The sequence below is a fragment of the Pempheris klunzingeri genome, chromosome 12 (assembly GCF_042242105.1).
Source record: "Pempheris klunzingeri isolate RE-2024b chromosome 12, fPemKlu1.hap1, whole genome shotgun sequence".
Classification (NCBI taxonomy): domain Eukaryota; kingdom Metazoa; phylum Chordata; class Actinopteri; order Acropomatiformes; family Pempheridae; genus Pempheris; species Pempheris klunzingeri.
Genome location: NC_092023.1, coordinates 21417996 through 21444484, shown reverse-complemented (window position 1 = coordinate 21444484; position 26489 = coordinate 21417996). Strand labels below are relative to the sequence as shown.

Below are 26489 nucleotides of genomic sequence, written 5' to 3'. Positions count from 1 at the left end.
CCCTCTGTCCAGCTTGTCCAGCAAAAGGAGCATCACAGGTTGGTCTACGGGACGTTCAAGGAACACTAGAGTGAGTCGGTTTTTTATATAACCTACATATTACTGTCAGTTGTTTTCTGCAGTATGGCTGGTTACTTTTCATTTCCTGTGCTCGTCTCAAGTGTGTGGGTGTGTGCATGGCTCTGTACACTCTGTATTAGATGTGGCCTATTGTGTGTGAATTTTAATGCTGGATTATAGGGGTTCATTTGAGCAAGTGTATTTCAACATGTGTGTGTGTGTCACGACTGGACTCTAAGGCATGAACCCAAATGCTCAACTCAACACAGAGGAGATCAAAATAAAAGTATCTAATGAAAAGTTCAAAAATTCAACTGAAACACAAGAAACCAATCCGTCCATTATCTATCCATCAAGGTCGCGGGGGAGCGGGTGCCGATCCCAGCCCACTTTGGGCAAAAGGCAGGGTACACCCTGGACTGGTTGCTAGCCAACCACAGGGCCAACACACAGAGACAGGCAGTCACCGATGAACCTGCATGTCTCTGGACTGTGGGAGGAAGCCCGGAGTACCTGGAGAAAACCCACCAAGCACGGGGAGAACATATAAACTCCACACAGAAAGACCCCTGGATTCAAACCTGGAACTTTCTTGCTGTGAGCAAGTGAGCTGTGAGGCAACAGTGCTAACCACCGCACCACCATGCTGCCCACACAAGAATCCAAAAACACCAAATACAAAGGAAAAAATATAGCTCAAAGCTCGTCCAAAAAAACCCACAGAGACTTGACTTGATGAAACGCTGGCTCTCAGAAACATTGAACAAGACGCACTGGCACAGGACAAAAGGACAAAAGGTAAGTGAACACAGGTGGAAACAATCAGGATGGAGCAGACAATCACACAGGCGGGAAAACACACAAAAGCAAGAAGTTAACAAACTATAAAGTAAATCAGGAAATCACAAGACAGCATAGACATGAGACGAGAAAAAAACATCATTTATGAGGCATGACTGTAGACTGAATGTAGATGTGGCAGTGTGTGCTGTTGGACTAAAATGCTTTGCATGTTACTTAATTAATCAAATATCAATAATATAGGCCTATGTCTGTTTCAGTGAATATGTCCCCCGAACCCTTCTGAAATTAAGGGCTCCCTTTTTTGAGAAGCGCTCCACGCCTCATGGTATAGTTTCCGTTTAATTGGCATATCAATCAATCATTATTTACATAGCGCCAATTCACAACAGTGTTATCTTTCCATAAAGAGCAGGTCTAGACCAAACTCTTTAATTAGAGAGAGACCCAACAATTCAGGAATTCAACATTAAGGATTCAAGAATCCCCACATGAGCATCAGATATTATATAAGTTCATATTATTTGATATTTCTTTTCTTTTCATTTGCATAATTTGATTTCATAATTACTTTAACCAAGTCCCATTTATCATATTACAGAATGTTTTTAACATAATTGATTTTTATTTAATTGATTTTTTGGCGTCTTAAAACTCCTTGTATCGCCAGGAAGATATTCCTCCAGTCTAAAATGAGTGCCACTAATGACCATGTGTTTCAGATGAAGATGAAGCAGTGAAGCACCTCTCTTCAGCTGCACATGTCCTGACAGGTTCGACTTTGAGTCTAGTTTTTAGGAGCTTTGCTGAAAACTGTCACTTTCTCCTCTGAATTTCTGCCATTATGTCTTGTTAAACATATTAAATCCTGCATTACCAGTAAAAACCATCATTTTCATACAAGGTAGTATGTTTTAAAAAGTATAAAATGTCCAAAAAGAATTAACCTGCAAGTTGCTCTTTAATTCCTGTTCCCGATCACTCATCAAGCCACCTACTCCTCCCCTGCCTTTATAAGCCCAGCTCAGTTCTTCACTCGTTGCCAGATTGTCCGTTTCCACATGGTATACTTCAGGCTCCCAGTTACTAGACTCCTTGTCGTATTTGCTTGTGTTTGTTCCTCGTCTCCGCTTCGGTCCTGTCTCCCTCTCCAGTCAGCTTCTCCTGGTCTCCACTCCGGCCCTGTCCCCTGCTCCACCAGCCTGCTTCCCCTAGTCTCCACTCCAGCCCTGTCCTCCTCTCCACCAGCCTGCTGCCCCCAGTCTCTTCCCCAGCCCTGTGTTGGTTCATCATTGTGAAACTTATCTGTCTCCTAACCTACTTACCAGTGTCCTTGTCTGCATTGTGGGTTCAGCCAGTTCCATTCGGCATAACAGTTACAAATACAGATTTACCATTTACATTAAAGTCTATAGTGTTTGTATTTGCCCTGAAAGGGGGCGCGATATGTTGCAAATCAAGGATCTCAGATGTGCAGAGTGACAGCTTGTTCCTACAAATCTAAGAAACCCAGCAACATGCTTACTGACTCACTTGCGACACCAAAGAGCCATCAATCAATCTTTATTTATATAGCACCAATTCATAACAGCGTTATCTCAAGACTCTTTCCATAAAGAGCAGGTCTAGACCAAACTCTTTAATTAGAGAGAAACCCAACGCTTCAGGAATTCAACATTAAGGATTCAAGAATCCCCACATGAGCAGCATCACATATTATCCATTGCCAACTAAGCCGCTTGAGGAAGTCCTATAGATCTGATCACAGTGACCTCTTTGAGAGAGGACTGAACTTGTCTAGTTAGATCTTACTGCTACATTTGATGCCAGTAACCATCGCATCCTATTTTACAGACTCTCACACTTAATTGGCATTAAAGGACTCGTGTTAAGTTGGTTTAAGTCCTATTTATCAGATCAATTTCTGTTTGTACACATTTTTGATGAATCCTCCATGTACACAAAAGTCAGACACAGAGTTCAGCAATGTTCTGTGCTTGGACCAATACTATTCACTTTATATATACACTTCCTCTATCATCATGCTGTGCATCCCTCTCTCAGGAGTATTATTACCTTCACAGGCCACATGAGGGCCCCAGAGGCTTATTAGTCACACATCTCAGCTGACACTGAAACATCACAGAAGTGTCCAGCGATTCCGTTTGATTCTGTGTCCTGCAGCCTTCGTGCTGTGGTCTCTGGCACTGTAACCCTGTCTTCATATGCAAATCTGTGACTGACATATATTGTAGAATCATAATTTATATTTGTGAATTGGCCTTTTGATTATGGGCTGGAAGAATAGCAAATCAGAATCCCCACATGAGCAGCATCACATATTATATTAGGACACAGTGGCAGGAAGAACTCCCCTTTAACGGGAAGAAACCTGGAACAGAACCAGGCTCAGTTATTCCTCGTTAACAGTTGCAATAATTGAGAACTAGAATGTGTCTGATCATCTCTGTGCTACTTGTAGTGTGATCAGTGAGTTAGTGACAGTGCTTTTAGAGACATTTACATCCTGATCACATGGACAAAAATAATGAAAGTGATTCAAAACCCTCATGCATCTGCCATTTCTTGGGTTTCTTAGTTCTGGCTTATAACAGCCTCAAGGGTAATTTTCACACATTCCTCATTCCTGCTGAAGCCTTACAACTGTATATGAGATCCTAATATGTCATAGTCGTAGATAGTCTCATATATTTAAATGTATATTCATCCATCCATTATATATACCACTATATCTGTCTGGGTTCCTATCAGAGAATATCAATCAGTCAATCAATCAATCAATCTTCATTTATATAGCACCAATTCACAACAGCGTTATCTCAAGACACTTTACATGAAGAGCAGGTCTAGACCAAACTCTTTAATTAGAGAGAGACCCAACGATTCAGGAATTCAACATTAAGGATTCAAGAATCCCCACATGAGCAGCATCACATATTATATTATATTGAGCAACAGTGGCAGGAAGAACTCCTCTTTAACGGGAAGAAACCTCGAACAGACCCAGGCTCAATGTGGGCGGCTTCTGTAGGGGTCCGCGTTGGGTGGAGGTAAGACAGAGAGAGAGAGAGAGAGAGAGAGAGAGAGAGAGACAACACAAACAGCAACCAACGTACTAGCAGTGACTATAGCACTAACAATAGGAGTGTGACTAAAAGATTAGCAGTATGATATTATTGAAAAACATGACGAGTGGCCGACGATCCGCAGCAGTGATTCATGAAGCAGAGAACCACATCAGCAGGACCAGGACCCGGATCCACAGGAACCTGAGAGATGAGAAAGCACAGAAAGGCTCCGGGGAAGATAACAAGTTAGAGGCAGACATTAGGCTGACATGAGACATAATGATGGAGAGGAAGAGGAGGAGAGAGAATAGAGGAGCCCAGTGCACCATAGGAGTCCCCCGGCAGTCTGAGCCTATAGCAGCATAACTAGGGGCTGGTCCAAGGCCTGAGCCAGCCCTTAACTATATGCCTTGTCAAAAAGGAAGGTTTTTAGTCTACTCTTAAATGTAGAGAGGGTGTCTGCCCCCCGAACCCAAACTGGAAGGAGGTTCCACAGGAGAGGAGCCTGATAGCTGAAAGCTCTGGCTCCATCACTACTTTAGAGGACTTTAGGAACCACCAGTAGGCCTGCATTCTGGGAGCGCAGTGCTCTAGTGGGGTAGTACGGTACTATGAGCTCTTTAAGATATGATGGAGCCTGACCATTAAGAACCTTGTAGGTGAGGAGAAGGATTTTAAACTCTATTCTAGATTTTATTGGAAGCCGAGCAGCAGCGTTCTGGACCAGCTGGAGAGTCTTTAAGGACTTATTGGGGCAGCCTGATAATAATGAGTTACAATAGTCCAACCTAGAAGTGACAAATGTGTGTACTAATTTTTCTGCATCATCTGTAGATATGATGGGCCTGATTTTAGCAATATTACGTAGATGGAAAAAGGCAGTTCTAGAAATCTGTTTAATGTGGGAGTTAAAGGACGAATCTTGATCAAATAAGACTCCCAAATTCCTCACAGTGGAGCTGGAGGCCAGAGTAATGCCATCCAGAGCAGTTATGTTGTCTGAGGTGTCTGGGGCCAAGCAAAATAACTTCAGTTTTATCTGAGTTTAGCAGCAGAAAGTTGCTGCTCATCCAGGAGTTTATGTCCTTAAGGCAGATTTGAAGTTTACTCAACTGATTGGGCTCATCTGGCTTTATTGATAAATATAATTGTGTATCATCTGCATAACAGTGGAAATTAATGGAGTGCTTCCTGATAACATTACCCAGAGGAAGCATATATAAGATAAAGAGTATTGATCCAAGCACTGAACCTTGTGGAACTCCATGTCTAACTTTAGTGTGGACAGAGGATTCGCTGCAATATGCAAACTATACAAACAAAGACCTCAGGTTCAAACCTGGAACCTTCTTCCTGTGAGGAAACAGCTAACCACCGTGCTGCCCCAATTCATATTCATAGACATGGAACTTAATTAAAGACATGTTGTTGCTCAGCAGCCAAACTATTTGCCATTTTGCAGCCAGTGGATTTAGGATTTAGGTGTTTCAGAGCTCCATGCAAAGTTTGTTGAAAAAATATGATATTATTATAGTAAATATCAAATTTGAGAACATGACTCATGGTCATATTTTGTGATGCTCTTACTCAAAACTCTGTCCCTGCTCTCAAACACCCCCTGCTTAAACTGCACTTTGCTGTGCTTCTGCTCAAACCTTATGCTTGCACAGATTTCCGGCCCTTCTCCACACATTCAGACTGCTGCTTGTGAAACATCTGCTTTTGGATTTCGGCTTTTGTGCAGTAACCCTGTCAACAGAGGCGCCGTCAAGGGGGGGCAAGAGAGTAACTTCACCTGGATAAACGTGTGGTAACAAGGTGTCAACACTGAGTTATGAATCCTGGTGCAACAACAGAAAGCTTCTTATTCATGTTTACAGGTAGATGAGTTTGAACAGTCAGAACAGAACTGACTGTGGGTCCATAATACAACTGTAATCTGGGATTACTATGGACAGCTACTCATGTTATTACTGTTGGTTTTGCTGCTGCTATTTTAAATTCAGAGTAACTTATTGTCCTCATGTTTCATCACAGATATTTCCCAGTCAACATCAGAGGGCCCAAACAGCCGTATCTCAAGTTTTTCCCTCGTACTCTTCAAGGGGACAGAAGACGAGGCTTCAAGAAAGAGTGGCACAGTGCGCACACATGGCTAGAATCCTCTCAGAGCTATGGTAAACTGTCAAAGACAATGCTTTTGTGGACATAGTCTGTTACATGTTTACAGCAGAATAAAGCTGTATTGAAAATAATCAAAGGCCTCTGTGTGGTGCTTTTAAACTTGAGTAGACTTGTTCCCTGTAACTGTTTAGTTCATTACATGAATGTACTCCCTAATAGTAAAGCTGTATAATACAACTACCCTATTAGAACAATGAATGTCCTAACTCATAAATAAACCAACACTTAATAAAACAGGCTTGTACTGTATTAGTCCATGTACATCTAAGTAACATTAACTGTAAAATTAGAAAGTATATGAGTACATGATTCCTTAACTCTCATATTGACATCGATTTTGACTAGCCTCAATACTTACAACAGCTTTTCTTCTTGAAATTCCGTTATTGTTTTTGGTGTGCCACCCCAGGATTTTCACCGGCCCTATCTGGCCCCCCTTGTGAAAAATTTCTGGGGGCGCCCCTGCCTGTCAAGCGGTGAAGAAATCCAAAAGCAAACATTTCATAAGTGCACAGCAGTAATCTGAGAGCAAGGAGAAGGGCCGACGCCTGAATGCAGGAAAGCTGTGTGAGCAGCAACATACCTGAGAACAAGCATAAAGTTTGAGCAGAAGCAGAGCAAATCTACGTTAAAGCAGCGGACGTTTGAGAGCAAGGGCAGACATCATTAATCATCATTAAAGATGAATGTGAAATCTCTGAGTCATGCTCTGAACCTCCCTTCGCTTACTGAATGGGAATGAAACAGTGACATGCAGAATCAGATTTACATACAGACATTAACAAGAGCATCCGAGAGGAAGCATGTTGTTGAGCCGTGCACACACACACACACACACACACACACACACACACACACACACACACAGCCTCATTGCAATAGTTTTGCTGCGGCTCAACTAAATATATGAATCCACAACAGAGTATCTTAAATCCACCATTCAGTTGGCAGCTTGCACCATGACTATCTCATATCACCATTCTTTACACACACACACAGATAAGCTACATATTTGGCCCAGGAAGAGCGTTAAACTTGTAGCAGCTCTTTGCTCTGCACCCTGTTCTTAATTTGCCATCGCATTTCCACAATTCACTCACTCACTCATTCAATACAAATAACAGTATATACTGCAGTGCATGCATGGTCTTACCTTTACTTGTAAATGAAGTCCATTCGCCTGTCCTTCTGGATAACAATCTCTGTGGCTTTGTTGTAAACTCCGCAGGGTCAAGTGTCAAGTTTTATATCGCATATTTTATGTTTTATATTTATATTAGTGCGTAGAAGTGATGCAGAGCTACTGGCTGCCTCACCTCATGCTATTTTAGTTTGTTTTTATGTCAGATCAGCAAACCTGAATATGTTCTACACATATGCGAAATACAATAGCAAACAGTGAGAAAGCAAAAGGCTCTGCCTCCCCTGCCTCCCCTGACCGCACCTCCCTGGAATTAAGTGATTGTGAATGAAACTGTGCAACCCTAGACTTTCCAAAAGTTCTTGGACCGAACAGATCAAACTGTAATAGTGAAACAAGTCATTTCACTGGGATTTGTGATGCTCAATAAAAAATGTATCCACCATTTTACAGCCGTTTCTTTTCCCATGATTGTGTGCTGGGCCCCAGTGACAGAGCCAGCCTCCAGTGAACATGGAGGAGTGGAACCTGAATCAAATACTGTGCTTCTACACAGAGCGTTGCTCCCCCAGGTGTGGATGCCTTCTCTCATGGCCTGCGGCCTAGAGTTCTATGCTACACTTTTCCTCCGCTTTCCCCGATTCCTCGCCTTTTGATGTGGATTCAGGAGGAAGGTGTATGAGTTACTCTGGTGGCTTTAAAACCCAGGAGCGCTTCATGGTTTCAAACAATGATATAGCTGCTGTCAGCGAAACCACGGCAACTTACTGAACAGCTGGATGGCTCAATCCTACACTTTGAAGGCAATTGGTAAATCATCTTCTTGGACGAATTACACATGAAATCTGTGGATAATAGAATGTTGTTGGTGTTTGTACTCGTTTCACACCTATTAACACACCTTTCATTTTTCTATTTGTTTAATGTGCTTTGTTGTACGACTGCTGTTTATTATTGTTTTTCTGCCAACATGCCTGCTATCAAGAGTTTAATCTTTGATTTAGTATCTGAGGTCATCATTTCTAATGAACATGTAATGAATGTAGGCAATGTGTGCAATATCAACTTATCATGTTCAGTCAATTCTTGATATCATTATGCTATTCTACCTTTAATAACCTGTTTGAACCATGGTAAAGACTCAGAGCAACTTGTTGGTGCGGTTTTAACTACCAGTTCCATCTGTCGACACAGTTCCCATGAAGTTGTAGCGCTATAAACTTCAATGTTTAGTAGATATCTGACTGTACACTCTCACTGAATGATCTTTCCACATTGTGGTAGTACAGATGCAGTGTTTTTCAGAAAGTTTGCAGTATTCTCGTGGGCAGAACAAACATGGACTATAGTTCTAGGCTTCATGGATTCATTGAGACTGACCTGTCCTGATATACAGTATTAGCTGCTTGAGATGGAGTTAGTTTATCTACAGTCAGACAGTTTAATTCAGTAGTTTCCATCCTATCAATCAATCAATAACAGCGTTATCTCCAAACGCTTTCCATAAAGAGCAGGTCTAGACCAAACTCTTTAATTAGAGAGAGACCCAACGATTCAGGAATTCAACATGAAGGATTCAAGAATCCCCACATGAGCAGCATCAGATATTATATTAGGAAACAGTGGCAGGAAGAACTCCCCTTTAACGGGAAGAAACCTGGAACAGAACCAGGCTCAGGGGGGGGCGGCTTTCTGTTGGCTTCCTAGGGGTCGGGTCCACTGCATCAGACGGTAAAACTGTGGGATTATGAGATTGCTTTTTTGTAAAATAATGGAAAATCAGTTATTTCAATGAAACCATCTGTCCAAATGTCCTTTTGGTGGAGCTGCTAACTCATAGACATCTGAAATATGACAAAGGACCCCACCTAAAATTACTGCGATTATTATTTTGTTCTTTTTCGATATTATTATTATTCTTTTTTTTTACCGTGTTTTTGAAAATACTGAGTTTTACTGTGTTTTATAAAATTAACTGAAATAATGAAGACGGCAGTACAGGTGCAGACAAACTGTGTAAAACAAATCAAACACCACACATTTGTAATTGTCAACCTTTGGATCAACCCAGAGGTCCTTCAAAATACTTGTGGATTTAAGACCAGCCATGGCTTTAGTGGCCTTCCTCCATAACTGTAAACTGGCTAAAAAGTTGTTTTCATTTCCAAAAGCTTCACGATTTTCATAGGTGGAGTAAGGCAAGTATGAAATTCAAAACGCACGAGAACCCATGAAATTCAACAATTACTTCTCCTCTGCTGGATCAAATCCAAACTAAAGCAACGATACAATGTGAATCTGAAAGTGCTGGAGTCATTGCTATCTTGCACTTGTTTTGGCCAAGTTGCAAAAAAGAGTTCAGATCATTAGGCATCATCTTAATTTTCTAAAGTTCTTATATTTTTACCTCTGCCGAGGGATGTTTGTTGATATGTTTGTTGGTATGATTGTTCATCATAAAATGCACTAAGATTTGTCTATAGGATAGAAGCTTTACCAAAGCCATCTGTCGATGACTGTACTATATCTGGACTGAAAGGTTCAAATGTGCCCCAACATAAATTTACTCAGTGTTTTTGTGATGTTAGTAAGAACAAACATTAAGTTCACACAGCCACAACTCCCCTTTTTTTCCACCGTTAAAAAGTTACATCCAGTCAGAGGGGCATTTCAGCAGACAGTGTGGTGCTTGGTATCTGTTTCTGTCACATTCTGTGTTACACAGCACTAAACTTAATACCAGGCTGATGGTGGATTACCCAGTGTCAGTGACCTGCAGTATATCAGAAACCTATACTTGTCGGCGAGGAGGTAAACCTCATAAAATGGACTAAAATAATCACAGGATCAGAGGAACAAGATGATAAAATATTTCACAACCTGTGGAACCTGATCTATCTAGATTTATATATTGGCCATCAATTCCACAAGCAGTCATGTATGGCCCTAATTAACCTACATCTACTACATGGGTTCCCAGATGATCCCTAGGAGTGAGACGCCTTGACAATTTTGAAATATATGCCTTATGTACACTGCGAGACAACATTTTATCACTCAATCGCTGCTGAAGGTACTGTGCACAATGAAAAACTAATATTTTAATATATAGCGCAATGAAATGAATCTGGTGAAATTTAGGACTCATTCTAGGACTTAATTAAATGAAAATGTTCCTGCCATACCTCCTCTTATGAGCAACTAACATCAACTTAACTTTATGGCTGCACAGTAAACTACAACACATCACAATAATCAAACTCAATGATCATTAAAGCAAATCAGAACCAATACATTAACAAGGTTAAACCATTGCTTAGCCATGTATACAGTTATGCTATGCTATATGTGCCCAGTTAGAGTTTGTTACCAGTCCTCAGAAGGGAAGAAGAAGGTCCTTCAGTGTGCTGCTTTCTCAGCCTGCTGATGATCCAGGCTGGAAGAAGGTTCTGGTTCTTTGTCCTTGCTGTCCTGGTTGCAGGAGGAATCCGGTCGCTCCTTTGTTCCTTGATAGTTAGCAGCTCTGTGCTAACTTGCTGGTGTGCTCCTGTTGCTCTGAAGATCAGCTGGCAGACTTTGGATCATACCTGCTGGTGCTGAGAAACTTGGTTCAGGCAGGACTTCGCTGCCATGAAAAAGGTGGCCTGGTCTGGTACAGGCCACACTGAGGCTGGAGCTGGAGGAGTGAGATGAGGTGCAGCGCTGAGCTGGTCTCCAGCAGAGCCAAAGGTGGAACAGAGCTGGGCCCTCAGAGGTCCAGAGGAGAGTTGGGGAAGAGCTGAGGTTAGCCCAGCTGGCCCTCATGGGTCCAGAGCCGAATGTTTCAGAGAGAGAGCAGTGGGGGAGCTCTGGTTTTGTGACCTGAGGTTGTAGGGTCATGTGTGCCAATGGTGGCTGTAAAGCTGGGTCCAGGGTGTGTTGAGCACCTGTGTGTGAAACTTAAGGACAGAGAGGGAGCCTGTTCAAAAGACATGTAAACACGTAGTCCTCACTTTCCTGGTGAAGCCAAACATACCATAAAGGTGTTTTTCTTATTTTGTTAACCTCACTAACTGTGTGAGTTTCTGCAGAGCAGTAGCAGCAACATTTAGTATCATGTATTAGCAAGATAACAGAAGAGTGTAGGCATCTACTAGGCTTGTTGATTTGACTAATACTGGCAGGACACTACTTCCTATATGCTGATTAAGGTATTGCAAAGAAATGTAACAATTCCGTGACTTCCGGGCACTTACAGACCAAAGTACAGATTTCCACCGGTCTAATGCCCATTCCTTGTTTGTTGGCCCAAGCAATTCTCTTCTTCCTATTGTTCTTCCTCAGCTATGGCTTCTTTGCAGCAATTCAACCAAGAAGGCAAGACACACGCAATCTCCTCTGAATAGTTGATGTGTCCACTACTTGAACTCTGTGAAGCATTTATGTGGGCTCTAATCTGAGGTGCTGTTTCTGAGGCTGAGAACTCTACCAAACTGATGCTCTGCAGCAGACAGAACTGGTCTTCCTTTCCTCGTGAGAACCACTTTCATCAGAGCGTTTGATGGTTTTGGTGACTCCACTTGAGGATACATTCAGAGTTCTTAAAATGTTCTGGATTGACTGACCTTTATGTCTTGAAGTTATGATGGACTGTTGCTTCTCTTTATTTAGTTGAGAGGTTCTTGCCATGATATGAATCAGAACAGTAGCTGAATGGGGCTGTTCACTGTATACAACTGTGTACTAACCCTGGCTCTGCACAACACAGCTGATGGTTTCAAACACGTTAAGAAGTAAAGAAATTCAACAAATGAACTCGACAAGGCGCACATGTTAATTGAAAACCATTCAAAATGAGCACCTTGAGGGCGTTTAAGGGACCATTTCGTGAGTCCAGTGTTCAGGTATCTTGGTCGGTATCAGGTAGTTTACCCATACTGGAGACTGTACAGAGTTTGTTTTACGTGCTTAGTTAACGTTACAAACTCTAACTCTGAGAGCTCTTCCATTAACCTTGTCATGCCTTCTTACTGCTTTTGTTTGAACAACCACAATACATTTTGATTCAAATATTTGATTGAGTCGAAATGAGCTAAACAGACAGAACATTTGAAGTCGCTGACACTCATTAGAGCTAGTTTAGTTAGTTTGGGGGAAAAAGAAAGTGTTATCTTGTAATCCGTCTGCAACCATAACCGAGGAAGTTTCCACAATTTAAAACTTCCCTCACTCTGATAATGGACACCCCTTATTTTCTTTGAGAGACAGTGCAACAGTTGGGTCACCAGTGTTGTACCAGTACATGCCAATAAAAACTCATCCCCCTTTCATCAAATATATGAACTGATCTCCCTTTTCATCAGATATATGAATTTCTCTCCCTAAATGACTGTATCATTGGGGGATTTTGTGCTTTTAGTCAACACTAATTATAGGAATCATTTTGTGTAAGTGTACTGTACAACAATGATTCAAACTATTGCATTATAAATATTTAATATTTCCTATCATTAGTGCTGACTAAAAGCATAAAATCTGCCAACAATATGCCATTTGGGGAGAGAAATTCAGTTATATTTGATGAAAGGGAAACGAGACTGTTGACACTTTTGTGAGTTTTTATTTACAGGTACTGGAGCAATGCTGGTGAGCCAAATGTTGCCTTCTTTTCGAAGGAAATAAGAAGAAACCATCCGTGACATTCCTATTATATTAGGACACAGACCTTTATGCAGCAAAGAGAAAGAAGTTGTCATGCCATGAACTTACCAGTTGGTGGTGCTAGATAAAAGCGAAGGACTGATCAAAGTCAGACTCCAAGAACCAATGAATGTCCACATTTCATGGTTCATCCAATATTTGTGGAGAGACAATATATGGCCTGAATTATGTGGACAGTTGAGCTTTACACTCTGAATCAAAGTGGTGTGGCTAAAACATGTGAATGCTGCTACTGGACTGTATGTCACTATGAATGTTTATTAAAATAAGAAGGCTTTAGGATAAAGGAGCTGTCCGACAAACAATGGAAGTGTATGAGAGTGGCATGAAAGAATGGTTTAAAGCTGCTCTGATCAATAGTCTTATATCATCAGTGGATCTTTCTTGACTATTTCTAATGTGGACGGAGTTATTTACCCACAAAGCACCTGGGCCACAGATTTCCTCAGCATCTAGCCTTTTTTAGCTCAAATTTTGGGTTTTGATTCCTGTAACTTTCTCCAGTGTAACTAGTGTCTATAGTAGAAAAAGTTTTAGGTATTAATTGTATGTATTTCTGCACTGGCATGGTTAACTCGAGCCTTTTATCTATCTCTGCCAAGCATGTGAGGAGGTTCAGACTGTCTAGTCAGAAAGAAACTGTTGTTTGTTCAATTGTTGTTAAGCTGAATGGAGACTGTATTCTTTTGTTCACACTCATAGACTGTTTAAAGAAGTGGACGTGGCTTTGGGGTCTGAAAAGTAAAGCCAATGCTGATGCATTCGTACTAATGTCTAGCAGGGTGCAACTCCACTGCCTCCAAAAAGGAGTCTGATTTTATGGAAGTGTATTAGAAAACTAGAGAATGTCATTTCTGAAGAAAGTGCAGTGTGACTGCTAACTGCTGAAAAGCTGACGCCAAACTGGATTGCTGCTTTTTGAGTTGAATGAAGAATCACCTGAAGGAACATGAATGAGGTTCTACTCATTATGAAAGGGATTTAAGAGTTGAATAATGACCAGAAACTATGAAACGTGAAACATTTCGATGTTTGCATGAATTACAAATCAGTGGATAAGAGTTGAAAAATGATCGTAACACCTGGATAGAGTTAAATATTTTGAATGGGTTGAACATGATTCCAAAGTTGAATGATGTCCAGAATATATGTAGGAGCAGATGGAAAGGTGGGGAAGTGGAAAGGCTGACGCTAAACTGCACTGCTGAATTTTGAATGAATAAGAAACTTCTTATTGCATCAAAAGAGACCATCTGAGGCATTTTATTTTGAAAATCTGGAGGCTATCATTTTGGAAAAACATAGTTTTATTTTGAAAATCTTCCTCCAGCAGAGTTCCTCTTATCTGGTTGGGAGTCAATACATGCAAGTTGCAGGTAGGAGTGTGTGTGGTGGGGGTGGGGAGGGGCAGAACTTCACAAGTTAACTGATTTCCTTCAGCTGAGCATCCCCTGTAGTAGTTCCTGGTTTAAGGTTCCATGATGTGAGTGCTGGGATTTCCTACTGCCATGGAATGCACCATCAGATCAGCTGCTGAGTGGCCTCAGTCCTGGACCAGACTGGTCCTTTAATGGAGGCTCACATGAGAGCTCACTGCTCTCACAGTGTAATTCCTGTTACTGACATGTTTTCACTGTGGAGATGTCAGAGTCCGCTGAACACGTTGATGTCGGTTTTATGTCTCTACCATCTGAAATGCGAGAGCTGGAGCAGGTTAGAAAAGTGCCTGTTTCTGCTTTTGTGCTCCCAGTTAATATGGGGGTCAGTGTGGCAGGTGGAGGCTCTCCTGTCGCTGGGAGGCTCATACAGCCAACAGTGTAAAGGCCTGTACATATTCCGCAAGAACAGAGAAATGTGTTCTCTCTCCCAGGCCTGCGAGTAAAAATGCCGTCATTCTTTTCTCGCAGCCCTGGTTTGGGAGGTCTTGCAGCTTGTTCTCGACACATCATCTGGGCAGAACTTTTTTCTCCTGTGGTGTCCAAGAACTATTGTGTGATTGGTCAGAAATTTGATGTGGGCGTGGTTAATGCGGAAATCCCCGCGTGACACGTGCTGCAGTGGGAGGGCCCTGTGAGGACTTAGGAGTTCTGCACTTCAATTTCTCCTGAAGTATAAAATGTCCTGGCCAGAAAGAATTTTGTTCTTGTTCTAACCACCTCGAGAAAACTAACACATTTCTCTGTTCTTGTGAAGTATGTATAGACCTTAAGTCTTTTTGTTTCTGAGGCCACATTTCTGCCACAGGTACAAGTTTTCCTACTATGTGATGGAGAAATTGTGAATCTTTGTCAAACAATGAGGGAGTGAGAGCGAGTTAAAGATCCAATGTTCAGGTGATTTCTCAGCTCCTCTGCACTAACATTGATGCCACCCACATTAGCCCTGAACATTCCACCACACACACACTGATGCAAAATCTCTGGAGGGCTGCAAATTTCATCAATGTTTGAAACGCGATTGTGAAAACAGTTTGAATGGTATGAAGGTGTTGAATACGTGAGAGAAAGTCACACATTTTAAAGTTTGAATGGAGTTTCTAGATCACCGTGTGAATGACTTAGAAGAGGTTGAAGTTGAGTGGGTTTGAACGATTTTCTAATTGTTTTATAACTTTATAACTTTGTTTCAAAGAAAGTTGAATAATTGTAATAATTTGAATGTGATCTGAAAAGTTGAACGATGTCAATCAATCAATCAATCTATATTTATAGAGCGCCAATTCATAACAGCGTTATCTCAAGACACTTTCCATAAAGAGCAGGTCTAGACCAAACTCTTTGTCCTGAATTTGCACACGATGTGGAGTACTTTAATGTTTGAATGGAGTTTCTAGCTGAATGTATGGATGAGTGTGAAAGTGTGAAAAAGTGGAAAGTTTGAACATTCCGTCTGCTCATTTGAATGAGAATTTAGTGGAAAGCGCAGAATATTTCAGAAACTATGAATGATATGAACTCAGTCTCTAGTTTCTAGTCTTCTTCAGTACAGCATGATGTTCACTTAGTAAATGATGGTCCTATAGACTAATCAATCAGAGACGGGTCATGCCTACATCTAACCAATTACAGGTGGAAACAAAATCAAGCATCACTCCTGGGTCCAAAAAAACGGTCAAACTGGAGGCTTACAAGCAAACCAACAGCTGGCTATGTAAACCTATACACTATACAGCCTGTGTTCATGAGAGAAGTTCTTCAAATGGAGACACTTTTCTTCTATTTCCTCTTCTTGCACTTGAATTTCAAACTTTCTTGAAGACTTAGAAGTCAGCAAAAAAAAACTACCCCAACAAAAAAGCACTTCCTGTACTGAGAACCAAAGTTAGAGTTTGTGTTAAGGTAACACACACATGAATGCATGCATGTGTGTATTATCAGTCTCGTTGCCAAAACGTCTTGAAGGTGGAGGAGGAGCCAAAACCAGAGCTGAAAGAGCGAATATCGGACTTCCATTCAGTAGTAGATGTGTGAATTCTTCGAGGAGTACCTGAAGGCAGCATTGCTTCCGCTGCCGCTTCCTGACTGACTGAGGCTCGCGACAGTCCGACCGTTAACACCGTCCAGTCCGCCCGGGCACCGCTGCACCTGCTGGCCTCAAGCCCCACACACTGCTCTGCATGGGAGACGTCAAAATGAGCACCTTGAGGGCGTTTAAGGGACCATTTGGTGAGTCCAGTGTTCAGGTATCTTGGTTGTGTGTCGGTATCAGGTAGTTTACCCATACTGGAGACTTAACTCTGAGAGCTCTTCCTTGAACCTTGTCGCGCCTTCTTACTGCTTTTGTTTGAACAACCACAATTCAATATTTGATTCGAATATCTGACTGTGTCGAAATGAGCTAATCAGACACAATATTTCATCAGAGCGCCGTTAGTTAGGGAAAAAGAAAATGTTATCTTGTAATCCATCTGCAGGAAGTTTCCACAATTTAAAAACCCCCTCACTGTGCTACACTGTGATAATGGAAAGCCCGTCACCCTGTGCCTGGTGAAGTGTGTGGAGCTATTAATAAATGAGTCATCATCTGAGCTAATGATGGTTGTGGCTCATTCATGGCAGTCTGTAGTGCTTAGTGGGCTGCCATGAAGGGGGCAGAAGAGTTCCAACCCCACCTTTAACACCCCCACGCCTTATAATAAGAATAATAAAACGCCCTTTATAAGAGATTATAAAGTGTAACTAATGCCTTTATTAATGGTTAATACATCATTTACTGATGTAGGGCAGTTTCACATAAATAACAACGTAACACCAAATACAAGACAAGTAGACAACTCTAAATCTTCTGTTTGATGGCAAAAGTTGATATTTTTCAAACTAAATATGAGTGTACACGCCATGATAACTTAATTCAAGTGTGTGACCCACAATTCTTGAGCAGATACGCAGCAGTCTGGCCAGCTGAGCTTTGAGCTGAACAATCGTCCATCGATCATCCATCGCTCATCTGTCAATGGGAAGATTAGTGTTTTAATCCTTGGCTCATCCAGTCAGCATGTCCAAGTGTCCTTGGGCAAGACACTGAACCCCAACTTGCTCCTGAAGCAGTTTCAGTGTGTGAATGTGTGTGAAAGAGTGGTCTCCTAACCTCCGACCTAGATTCCTTGTTTGTGGATGGGTAAATGTGGATGTAGCGTAAAAACACGTTGAAATAACTAGACAAGTCCAAGTACATTTACAGCTGTATCACGCACTGATTCCATGCATAGCACTCTTTATTATAGATCAGAAAAACAACAATAGGATCTGTTTGCTCAGTCTCCTGATGAGTTGTTTTGCCTTGGTACAAATATAATCATGCCTGAATATGTGCAGGAGGAAACAGATGAAGAACATCTGGGTTGCCAGGTAGTGAGAAATCCCATTGTCTGGTGATTATCCTGCTCCATCATAAATGATTTTACACAACCTGGCAACCTTACTGTAGCCAGAATTTTAGAGACACTGAGGTCAGTTATGTTTATGTGATATTTAGAATGGTTTCACTGCTACACCTTGTATCAGACAGTGGTGTATCCCACTTAAATAAGTCTGACCTATCCCTTTTAATAAGACATTAGATACAACTTACCTATTAAACCGTGCTAAAGGATGCTTTATTATCGTTCCTCAACACTCAGGAGGGAAGGCATTGTCTGCATGTGATTCTGTGATTCATATGAAGCAGCACATCTCTGAACATATGATTGTAGATCACTGTCTGTTTTATTCTCCTTTTCAGTGATTATTCCTTAACAGCAGAAGCCAGTGTCCAGTTGTTGTTGATGAGAGCCATACTTATGGTCATGCATATTAGCTGAACTCTAGTCATCTGCATATGCATGTGCACATGTACTTTTTCTTACACCCGACTAGATCATTTCCTTTTGTGCAACCATCTTTGTTTTTTTCCTGGCTGCAGTTACGTAAACCACTTTGACATATTCACACACCCTGTGTGTGACACAGGATAATTAACGTGTGTTTAGCCACACTGCAGCTTAATGGCTGTTTATCTGCAGCCCTATATGATGTTTGTGATATGATTGGGGCAGCTGTGGCTCAGTATAATCGGTGCAGTCCCCTGTGCAGGCATGATGCTACCAAACCTGGCAACTTCACTGTGACAGCAAGTTTCTGGGAAGCTGTCCACAGTCCATGCAACCTGCAGTTTGGCAACAAATAGTTTCAGGAAGGAACTCCACCCATACTTTTATTGTATTTTTTAAATATATTTCACATTTCTTCTTGTGTACAGATTAAACCAACTAAATACAAACTATGACCATAGTGAGGCTAGCTGTCTCACCCTGCTTACAGTCTTTATGCTAAGCTAAGCTAAACACATCCTGACTCCAGCTCTGAAAGAAAGTTAATATGCGTATTTCTCAAAATGCTGAAGCATTCCCAGAAGATCACCTATTCGGTGAGATACTACAGCATGTTAAGAGGTTAAAAAGTACATGTCAGTTTCTCACAGAATGTTTTTGGGTGCCTCGGATCAGGGGGAGACATCCATGATTGATTGGGTGAAATGTCATTAAGAGGTAGTAAAAGCATGCACAAATCCACACTGTGAAAGAGACACACTTACCACCCACTATCAGCTATGTTACACATGCAGCAGAGAGTTTGTACAAGGTGTGTGTGTGTGTGTGTGTGTGTGTGTGTGTGTGTGTGTGTGTGTGTGTGTGTGTGTGTGTGTGTGTGTGTGTGTGTGTATGTGTGTGTATATAGCTGCTCTCAGTCTAGACTTCACTGTGGTCAGGTATTGACATGCCATTCACCTCCATTCATGTGTGGAAACAAACTTATGAGAAGCAAACAGCCTGCTCCACAGGCTGCTCACAAACGGTGCTGTATCCTTTCATGGGAGACATGGGTGGTCAAAATGGAGGAAAGCTGGGTTCACCTGCATGGAGTTATGGCCCTCAGCAATGTATTATGATGTGGTTTATATTTCATCTCTTGAACTTTATCCAGGGCATGCAGTTACATGCCCCTGCATTCCCAGAGAGGGAGAAACAATGCTCAACTGATCTGGGGTTCGACTTACACTTGATAATTATGTGACTGGCTGCAAGTCCTAATACTTATTGCACTATATTTAAAGGGGGCTACCAACCAGTTATTCACTTATACAGTTATTCTCCAGTAGTTTGGCATGATTGGGGGTATTAACAAAAAATGTTGTAATGCTATTGCAAGCTGGGACTGAAAACTGTCTTTTTGGTGTGTTCAAGAATGTTTGAGATTAGTTTGCTGTTTTTCTGCCAAAATTCTTGCTTGAGAAGAAATATTCTGAGATATCGATGTCGATCAACGACATTGGCAACTATTTTTAGTTTGATAATTAATTAGTCTTATAAGCGCTTTTTACAACAAAAGTGCCAAATGTTCTTTGGAATATTTGCTGTTCTTTGTCTTAGGTGATAGTGAGCTGAATATCTTTGGATTTGAGCCTGTTGTTCAGACAACAATTTCAGAAACCTAACAATTAATCGATTAATTGAGAAAATAATTGACTGATTAATTGATAATGAGCGTATTGTTAGTTGCAGCCCTAACGTTATAGCTTTGCCTCCATGTACCAAGTATGAGAAAGTCCAAGGTTAATGAAGTCAACCTGGTAGTCATCTAGACCAGTATCCCCTAGCTTTGTGCCCGCATCGGACATTTTCACACCTCATAATTTATGTCAGATGTCAACATTTACCCCCAGATGTGGTAGTTTGGGGTGGTGGATGTGCGTGTAGCGTGCCGATATAACATTTGCCTTGTTAGTAACTGACTAACACAGTCTTTCCCGAACCTCCACCATACTGTAGTTGCAATGTGCAGATATTGTAGCTGGAGAGAATTTGAAAAACTTTGGGAGTGGACATAATTTGAGGTTTTGCTGAAACCTTGGTTAGGATTGGGTCATCAGGATGAACAGCTGATGATGACCCCTTGTGGTGGCAACAAACTGCACAGTATAGTTGATTTATGATCAAGCCTTGAATCACTCCATGTGGAATGTTGGTTATTGTTTGTTGCTTTTTGTAATGATAAAATGTGAAGTGAGACTAAGCAGCTGTTATCCTTCAGGTAGGACTGAAAACAGCAACACCTACCCGTTTTTCCAATCAGTGTGAATGTTGTGATAAACAGTATAAATGAAATCCAGAACTACAAGAATAGAAAATGAATTCCTATCACAGCTGATTCTGAACTGTATAACTCTCACACTCTCACAAAACAGCAGTTTCCTAACGATATCCTGCTCTGTAACCATACTGAAAATGGCGTGTTTTGGAAGCGCTAAAGTTAGTTAAAAGGCAATGTATTGTTAATTGGCTGAAAATGCAAGGCTAATGGTATGGTGAGTCCTTGAATGATCTCTGGTACACACCACAGTGCAAAATACCTGTAGATCTATATGCAAATGTTTTATTGTGTACAGAATTAATAAATAAAGAGGTTAATAAAGAGGCTGGTTTGAATGAAGCCCATGTACCTGTGATTTCACTCTCAAGTGCTAGTTTTATCACAATAATGAGGCCAACAAGAAGTGCAACATGTCAACATTTCCTAATTGTCTTGTGTGGGCTGGTCTGCTGACGCTGTAGTGATGGGGATTTACCTTTTATTTCTTCTAATGAATTACAGTGGCTGTCAGCATGTGTCAATTTCATAGTAAAAACTAGTGCAAAACACGACACACATAATAAATCATGTAGAGATGTAGATTTACTGACAGCCAAGAAATCCAGCAGAGAAAGGTCAGTGTTACATATTTTGGGTTCTAAATGGCACAAAAAAGGTACAAAAAGCCTAACCCTAAACATTTTTAATCATAATCAACAGATAAGTTATATTTTATCTTACTGCCAACAAATCCCATGAAAATACCAAAACAACTCTCATGTCCAAACCGACTGGTTTAGAAGCATTCATGAGTGTTGGAGTTAAATACATGGCATCATGGTGATGAGGGAACGTGTCAGCCAGTGCAACAGTGTGAGTCACTGATGTGCTTTTAATAGTTTTTGGACAGCAATGACACAAGGTGAAGGTAACAGAGAGGAAGAAGATATGTCAGAAGAAACTTCAAAGTGAAAAGGTCGTATTATGATGCTACGTGTCATTAAGGTGAGACACTACTGGTGAATAGGGTAAAACAGCAACCGATCGCTTAGATTATGACAAACTTTTTTTATAGTACAAGTCTGAAATGTTACATTTAGATATGCAAATGGGGGATAATCTTATTAAATGTGCTAATCTGCATACATTTCTAGAACAGAAATCAGGTTCAAAGTTTCATTTGATCATATTACACCCAAAGGATTTTACATCACTCCATATTTCAGGAAATACTGTCAACAGCCACAAAAAAACATTTTTGCCATGGTTTTAGGAATGAAATGTTAGACGAGGCTATGAATGATATGTGAACAAACCCCTCTGTAAAACACTTGAGAGCTTAGATAGGAGGAAGACGAGAGTGTTTCACTAAGTCTGCGGCTGACATACAGACCGGTCACACTCTGTCTGTGACCTACATACATGACTGCTCTCTCTCAGATGAACACCTGGAAAGCTGCATGTAGAAAACAGCCTACCCACACTTGATCACTTAATCCTAATTCTAGTTTCCCATGCAAATTAAAGTTTCATCGTCATAGAGTGTAACCCAAGAAAGGCCAAAGCAGTTCTTTATTTAGAGCCCTTTGGATACAATGGCTTTACAGTGACGTATCCTGATGAAGGCCCACATAGTCCTGTCCAAGTATTTTCTGTAGCTGAAAAGCTGCCTTTGTGCTGCTGTCCCAACTCATCCGTGAATGTGCTTGTTAAAAATATTCCTTTTCAGTGCTGGGGGCATTCGATTTAAGGCATTCGAGTTTTCAATGTTGCTCCTGAACAGTATTTTCCTTGTTTCTGAGAAGCACTATAACAAGCTGGTTTACTTTATGTAGGGATGAAGTGGAGGGTAAAGACACACACACTTTTTTATTTGGAAAGTCTAGTGTAGTTTAGATTACAATAAATGATGAAAATTCAAATGATGACATAAAGCGATGTCTTGCAATATCATTTGTGACCTTCAAGTTTGCAGTTTAGCTCATTTAAATGATCCCGGTGTGTCATCACTACCCAGTTTCCCTGCCCACATGAGCATGTCATACTCTATACCAGAATAGACTTGCTGGCTGGAGGATGTGGCTTTTCCACGCATCTCGTGGTTGATGCGCTGGTGACATGTAGGAAGTTGGTAAAATGAGGTTGAGGCAGAGTTAGATAGCATGTAGTCACAATATTGAAGCCACCTCTTTCCTTTGTTGTAACAGACAGAGCCAGCGCTGAACCTGTGGAGGACACAGACACCACCAGCTTTGTGGCAGAATTTGTGAGTGTGACTTCTTTGTTCTTCCTGGCAGTCATGTATTTGTCCAACAGTTACATTGTCCTGACTTGTTTAGTAGCCAGTTTGCTTTGTGCTGATTTCACATTGTTCTTTCTTAGAAAGCAGAGTCTTACTGTAATCTGCTGAGAAATGTACCATAACTGAACACACTGTGCTGTGATTGTTAGCGCCCGAGGGCTCATTGAAGAACAGGTTGTAGCAGGCTTCCACAGTTACAGACTACATCTTAAATGCTGCCTCAGTCTCATGAGCAGACTGAATAGAAAGCTCCCAAGCAGAGGGTTAACAGAACAGACAAACCTGTGTTTCTCAGGTTTCTGTTTTTAGCTTTATTCATTCTACTGTCTAATATTGTCTTGTCTGCACTTGTCTCTCCCACAGTCCCTGGAGGCCAATTATCCAGTGCAGGTGACAGATCCTCATGGTAAATAAGGGAGACGAACCACATTTTACAAAGCATTTACAGACTATGTCTATCAGCATACTGTAAATCTATCTATCTATCTATCTATCTATCTATCTATCTATCTATCTATCTATCTATCTATCTATCTATCTATCTATCTATCTATCTATCTATCAGTTCCTTCCTTCCTTCCTTCCCAGCCTCTCTCTGGGAACTTCACATTCTAAAGTGTCTCCTGTTTCTGTGAAAAAAGGTTGAAGCATATTTGTCAGTGATGAATGCCGTGCTGTAGTGGTTGTTCAGAATACACTGATGTCAGTAATGTGTCCCCAGCAGACGCTGTGACACTCCACCTGAGCTCAATGCCCTCCAGATACCTGAGCCCCTCTTCAGACAGAATAAGACAGGTCAGTCTCACCACCAGTGTTCGTTATCATCTCAGAGAGTCATAGACATGAACAACCATAGTTGTGTTACATTAGTGCCAAGTTAGTTTTCCTGTCCATGCACATCCTTAGGCGAGGCCGTCTCTTTGAATAGAAGCTATGCTAACCATTTCAGTGAAAGTACACATGAATACAGTTGAATACGCTAATATGTACAATGTGTTACTGTCATTTTCTGTGATGGGGATGTATCAACATTTGTCCTAGCTCTGTTTACACTGATACTGACTGCTGAGCTCCTGAAACACTTCATTGCACTCTGTGTTTGAAAATATAACATAAAACATAGTTCATTTAAATGGTGCAACATTATTAAAAACACACAATAAATGAACAATGACATGCCAAATCTTGTAGCAGCCTTTGCCCACCCACTTTAGAAACCGCTGTATCAGGCAATGTGAACGATGTGACACAAAGCAGTGAGTAACTGGTATCTCTTCGTCATGTTAGAGGGATGGCAGTGTCTGTCTGTCTGTCTGCCCACCACTCTGGTCACTGAGATGTGTCCATGTTTGGACATTTGAATGATAATTACCAGTACACAGGATGTGATGTGACTATCAGTAATAGTTTGTGTTCCTGTGTTGTAGCCAGTTGAAGATGTGGAAGAATGTACCTACCCAACATCCATTTCACCAGGTATATCACTTCTTACAATAATAGGAAGATCATGACTAAAAAACTACATTCATTGTGATGTTAACTTAACACATTTGCACACACACAGCCTTATGGAGGCAAGCAAGTGTAATGAGTGTTTAAACAGGAAATTCAGTGTTATTGGTGTGACACTACACATTTCAACAGTGAGAAGGGACAGGGACACCCAATATGACCATACTTTGTAGTAACAAAAGTAATGAATGAAAAAATACATGAAACTCATATTTATTATTATTAGCTTTTGAATTTGTTGTTGTTATGCTGTAATTTGCCATGTTTTCTTGATCTAACTCTCTCCGTCTCTCCGTCTCTGAGCTCAGACTACCCCAAAGAACTGCAGTTACTAAACAGGCCCTGTGAAAAGTGGTGCTGCCCAGCACCTCCTCCCAAGATCAGCGACCTCATGAATGACAAAGATCTCCTGGACTTACTGCGGCTCAAGCTAGATCCAAACCACTGCACCATCAAAAACTGGAAGAACTTTGCGAGTCGCTGGGGGATGAGCTACGATGAATTGACCCTGCTAGAGCACCGGACGCAGGGCTCCTTGTCCCACAGCCCCACCCAGGAGTTCCTGCTGCGCTACAACCAGAAGACGGTCACTGAGCTCACCGAACTTTGCCGCATCTACCAACGCATCGATGTGCTGCGACTGCTGCAGAGCTGGATAGAGAAGGACTGGCCATCACGCTGGCAACAGACTCATTAACCAGTCTGACTGTATATTTATCCCATCTCTCTTTTTTTTCTTCTGTCAGGGTTGTTCTTGTTAGGGATGTCTTCCTTATAAGCTTGGTACAGATTACCAAATGTTATCATTAGTAACTTTAGAAAGTGATCTTAAGAAAAAGATAAAACAATGACCAATAGCCTAAAACTTCCTGTAGAGAATGTCAGCATCACTGGGAGCATACAGACAGTATAGCACTTTCATGATTTACTACTAATAAACAGTTTGGCTTGTGGAACATTTCCAGCCATGCCATTGGTGTGTCTGTAAGCACAGGAACGTTATTTCACCTGGAGACTAATTTGTCTGTTGGTTGGTCCGTTGGGCCACCACTTTGGTGCAGGCTGAAATATCTCAACAACTGTTTGATAGATTGCCCTGGAATTGTGTACATTCATAGTTCGAGGTCTCAAGAGGACGGATCCTATGACTTTGGGGATCCCCTGACTTTTCCACTAGCACCAGCAGCATGTCAAAGTTTTCACCTATCCAGTGGAATATCTGAACAGGTGTACGGGAACTAATATTTCTACAAACATTCATGGTTCCGAGCTGATGCGTCCTGATGAAAAAGTGAATTGTCCAATACCTTGGTTTATGAACTATACCTGCAGAACTGAATATGAACACGCTAACTCGCGTGTAAGATGGTGAACATTGTAAACATTACGGATGTTAGCATGTTGACGGTAGCATTTAGCTCAATGCATTTTTGTGCCTAAGTACAGCCTCACAGAGCCACTCGCATGGAGGTAGACTGACTGCATATGTGTAGATGACCAGCAAAGCCCAACGGGATTAGCAAAGTATTATTCATACAACATATACACCATGTTAGCAGGAGGTGTGTCACAACCTCTGAGCAATAAACACATTGGTTGTGTCTCATTTACTGTTGTTCTACTGTTGTGGAATTGAGCTATGTGGGAAGTATCAGAGCAAATTATGAATGATATCCCTTTAATTTGGTACAACTAAACATAACATACAACAAAAAATGTTCATGTTAATGTTATTTAACATTCAGGTTCATTATGTTTGAAGAAACAACTGGATTACATTTTTTGAGCTTGTTTTCTCTGTCTGAAATAAAGACATTAATCTCTGTAAAAGCTTTTGTAATTTTTATAGGAAAACTAAAGGGTACAGGATCAACCTTAAAGGCACCTGGTAGTTAAATACGTACAAAGTTACTATAGGTTTTTTGTTTCTAATGACGCCTGTCTGCTGATGTTTAGATCTTTATTTGTTTTATATATTGGTAACACTTTATAGTGCCACTCTGTAATTTTCAAATAATATATACACTGTTGCCCATAAAGTTGGACTAAAATGTTTTTCACCTCTTCTCATGAAATGATTGTGACAATGTGAT

The 26489-nt window shown here is 41.1% G+C and overlaps 1 protein-coding gene across 2 annotated transcripts; it reads left to right on the top strand.

Annotated features, from left to right (window-relative positions):
* Positions 1–16440: 16440 nt before the first annotated feature.
* Positions 16441–26270, top strand: edaradd (EDAR-associated death domain). 2 transcript variants are annotated; one of them, XM_070841008.1, is made up of 6 exons: positions 16441–16640; positions 22790–22848; positions 23248–23290; positions 23609–23679; positions 24312–24360; positions 24705–26270. In XM_070841008.1, exons 1-6 carry the CDS (start codon positions 16592–16594, stop codon positions 25091–25093), a joined length of 660 nt encoding a protein of 219 aa, XP_070697109.1. In that variant the 5' UTR covers positions 16441–16591; the 3' UTR covers positions 25094–26270. The 2 variants fall into 2 exon arrangements, with proteins under 2 accessions (XP_070697109.1, XP_070697108.1); XM_070841007.1 differs by having other exon boundaries at positions 23606–23679.
* Positions 26271–26489: the final 219 nt, after the last annotated feature.

What these genes read in the sequence shown, in the direction of transcription:
- edaradd (XM_070841007.1), top strand. Translation starts at nt 16,592, where the DNA reads ATGGGAGACGTCAAAATGAGCACCTTGAGGGCGTTTAAGGGACCATTT. An exon ending in CCAGCTTTGTGGCAGAATTT is followed by an intron (nt 22,849 to 23,247) that starts GTGAGTGTGACT and finishes TCTCTCCCACAG; the next exon opens with TCCCTGGAGGCCAATTATCC. An exon ending in CTTCAGACAGAATAAGACAG is followed by an intron (nt 23,680 to 24,311) that starts GTCAGTCTCACC and finishes CCTGTGTTGTAG; the next exon opens with CCAGTTGAAGATGTGGAAGA.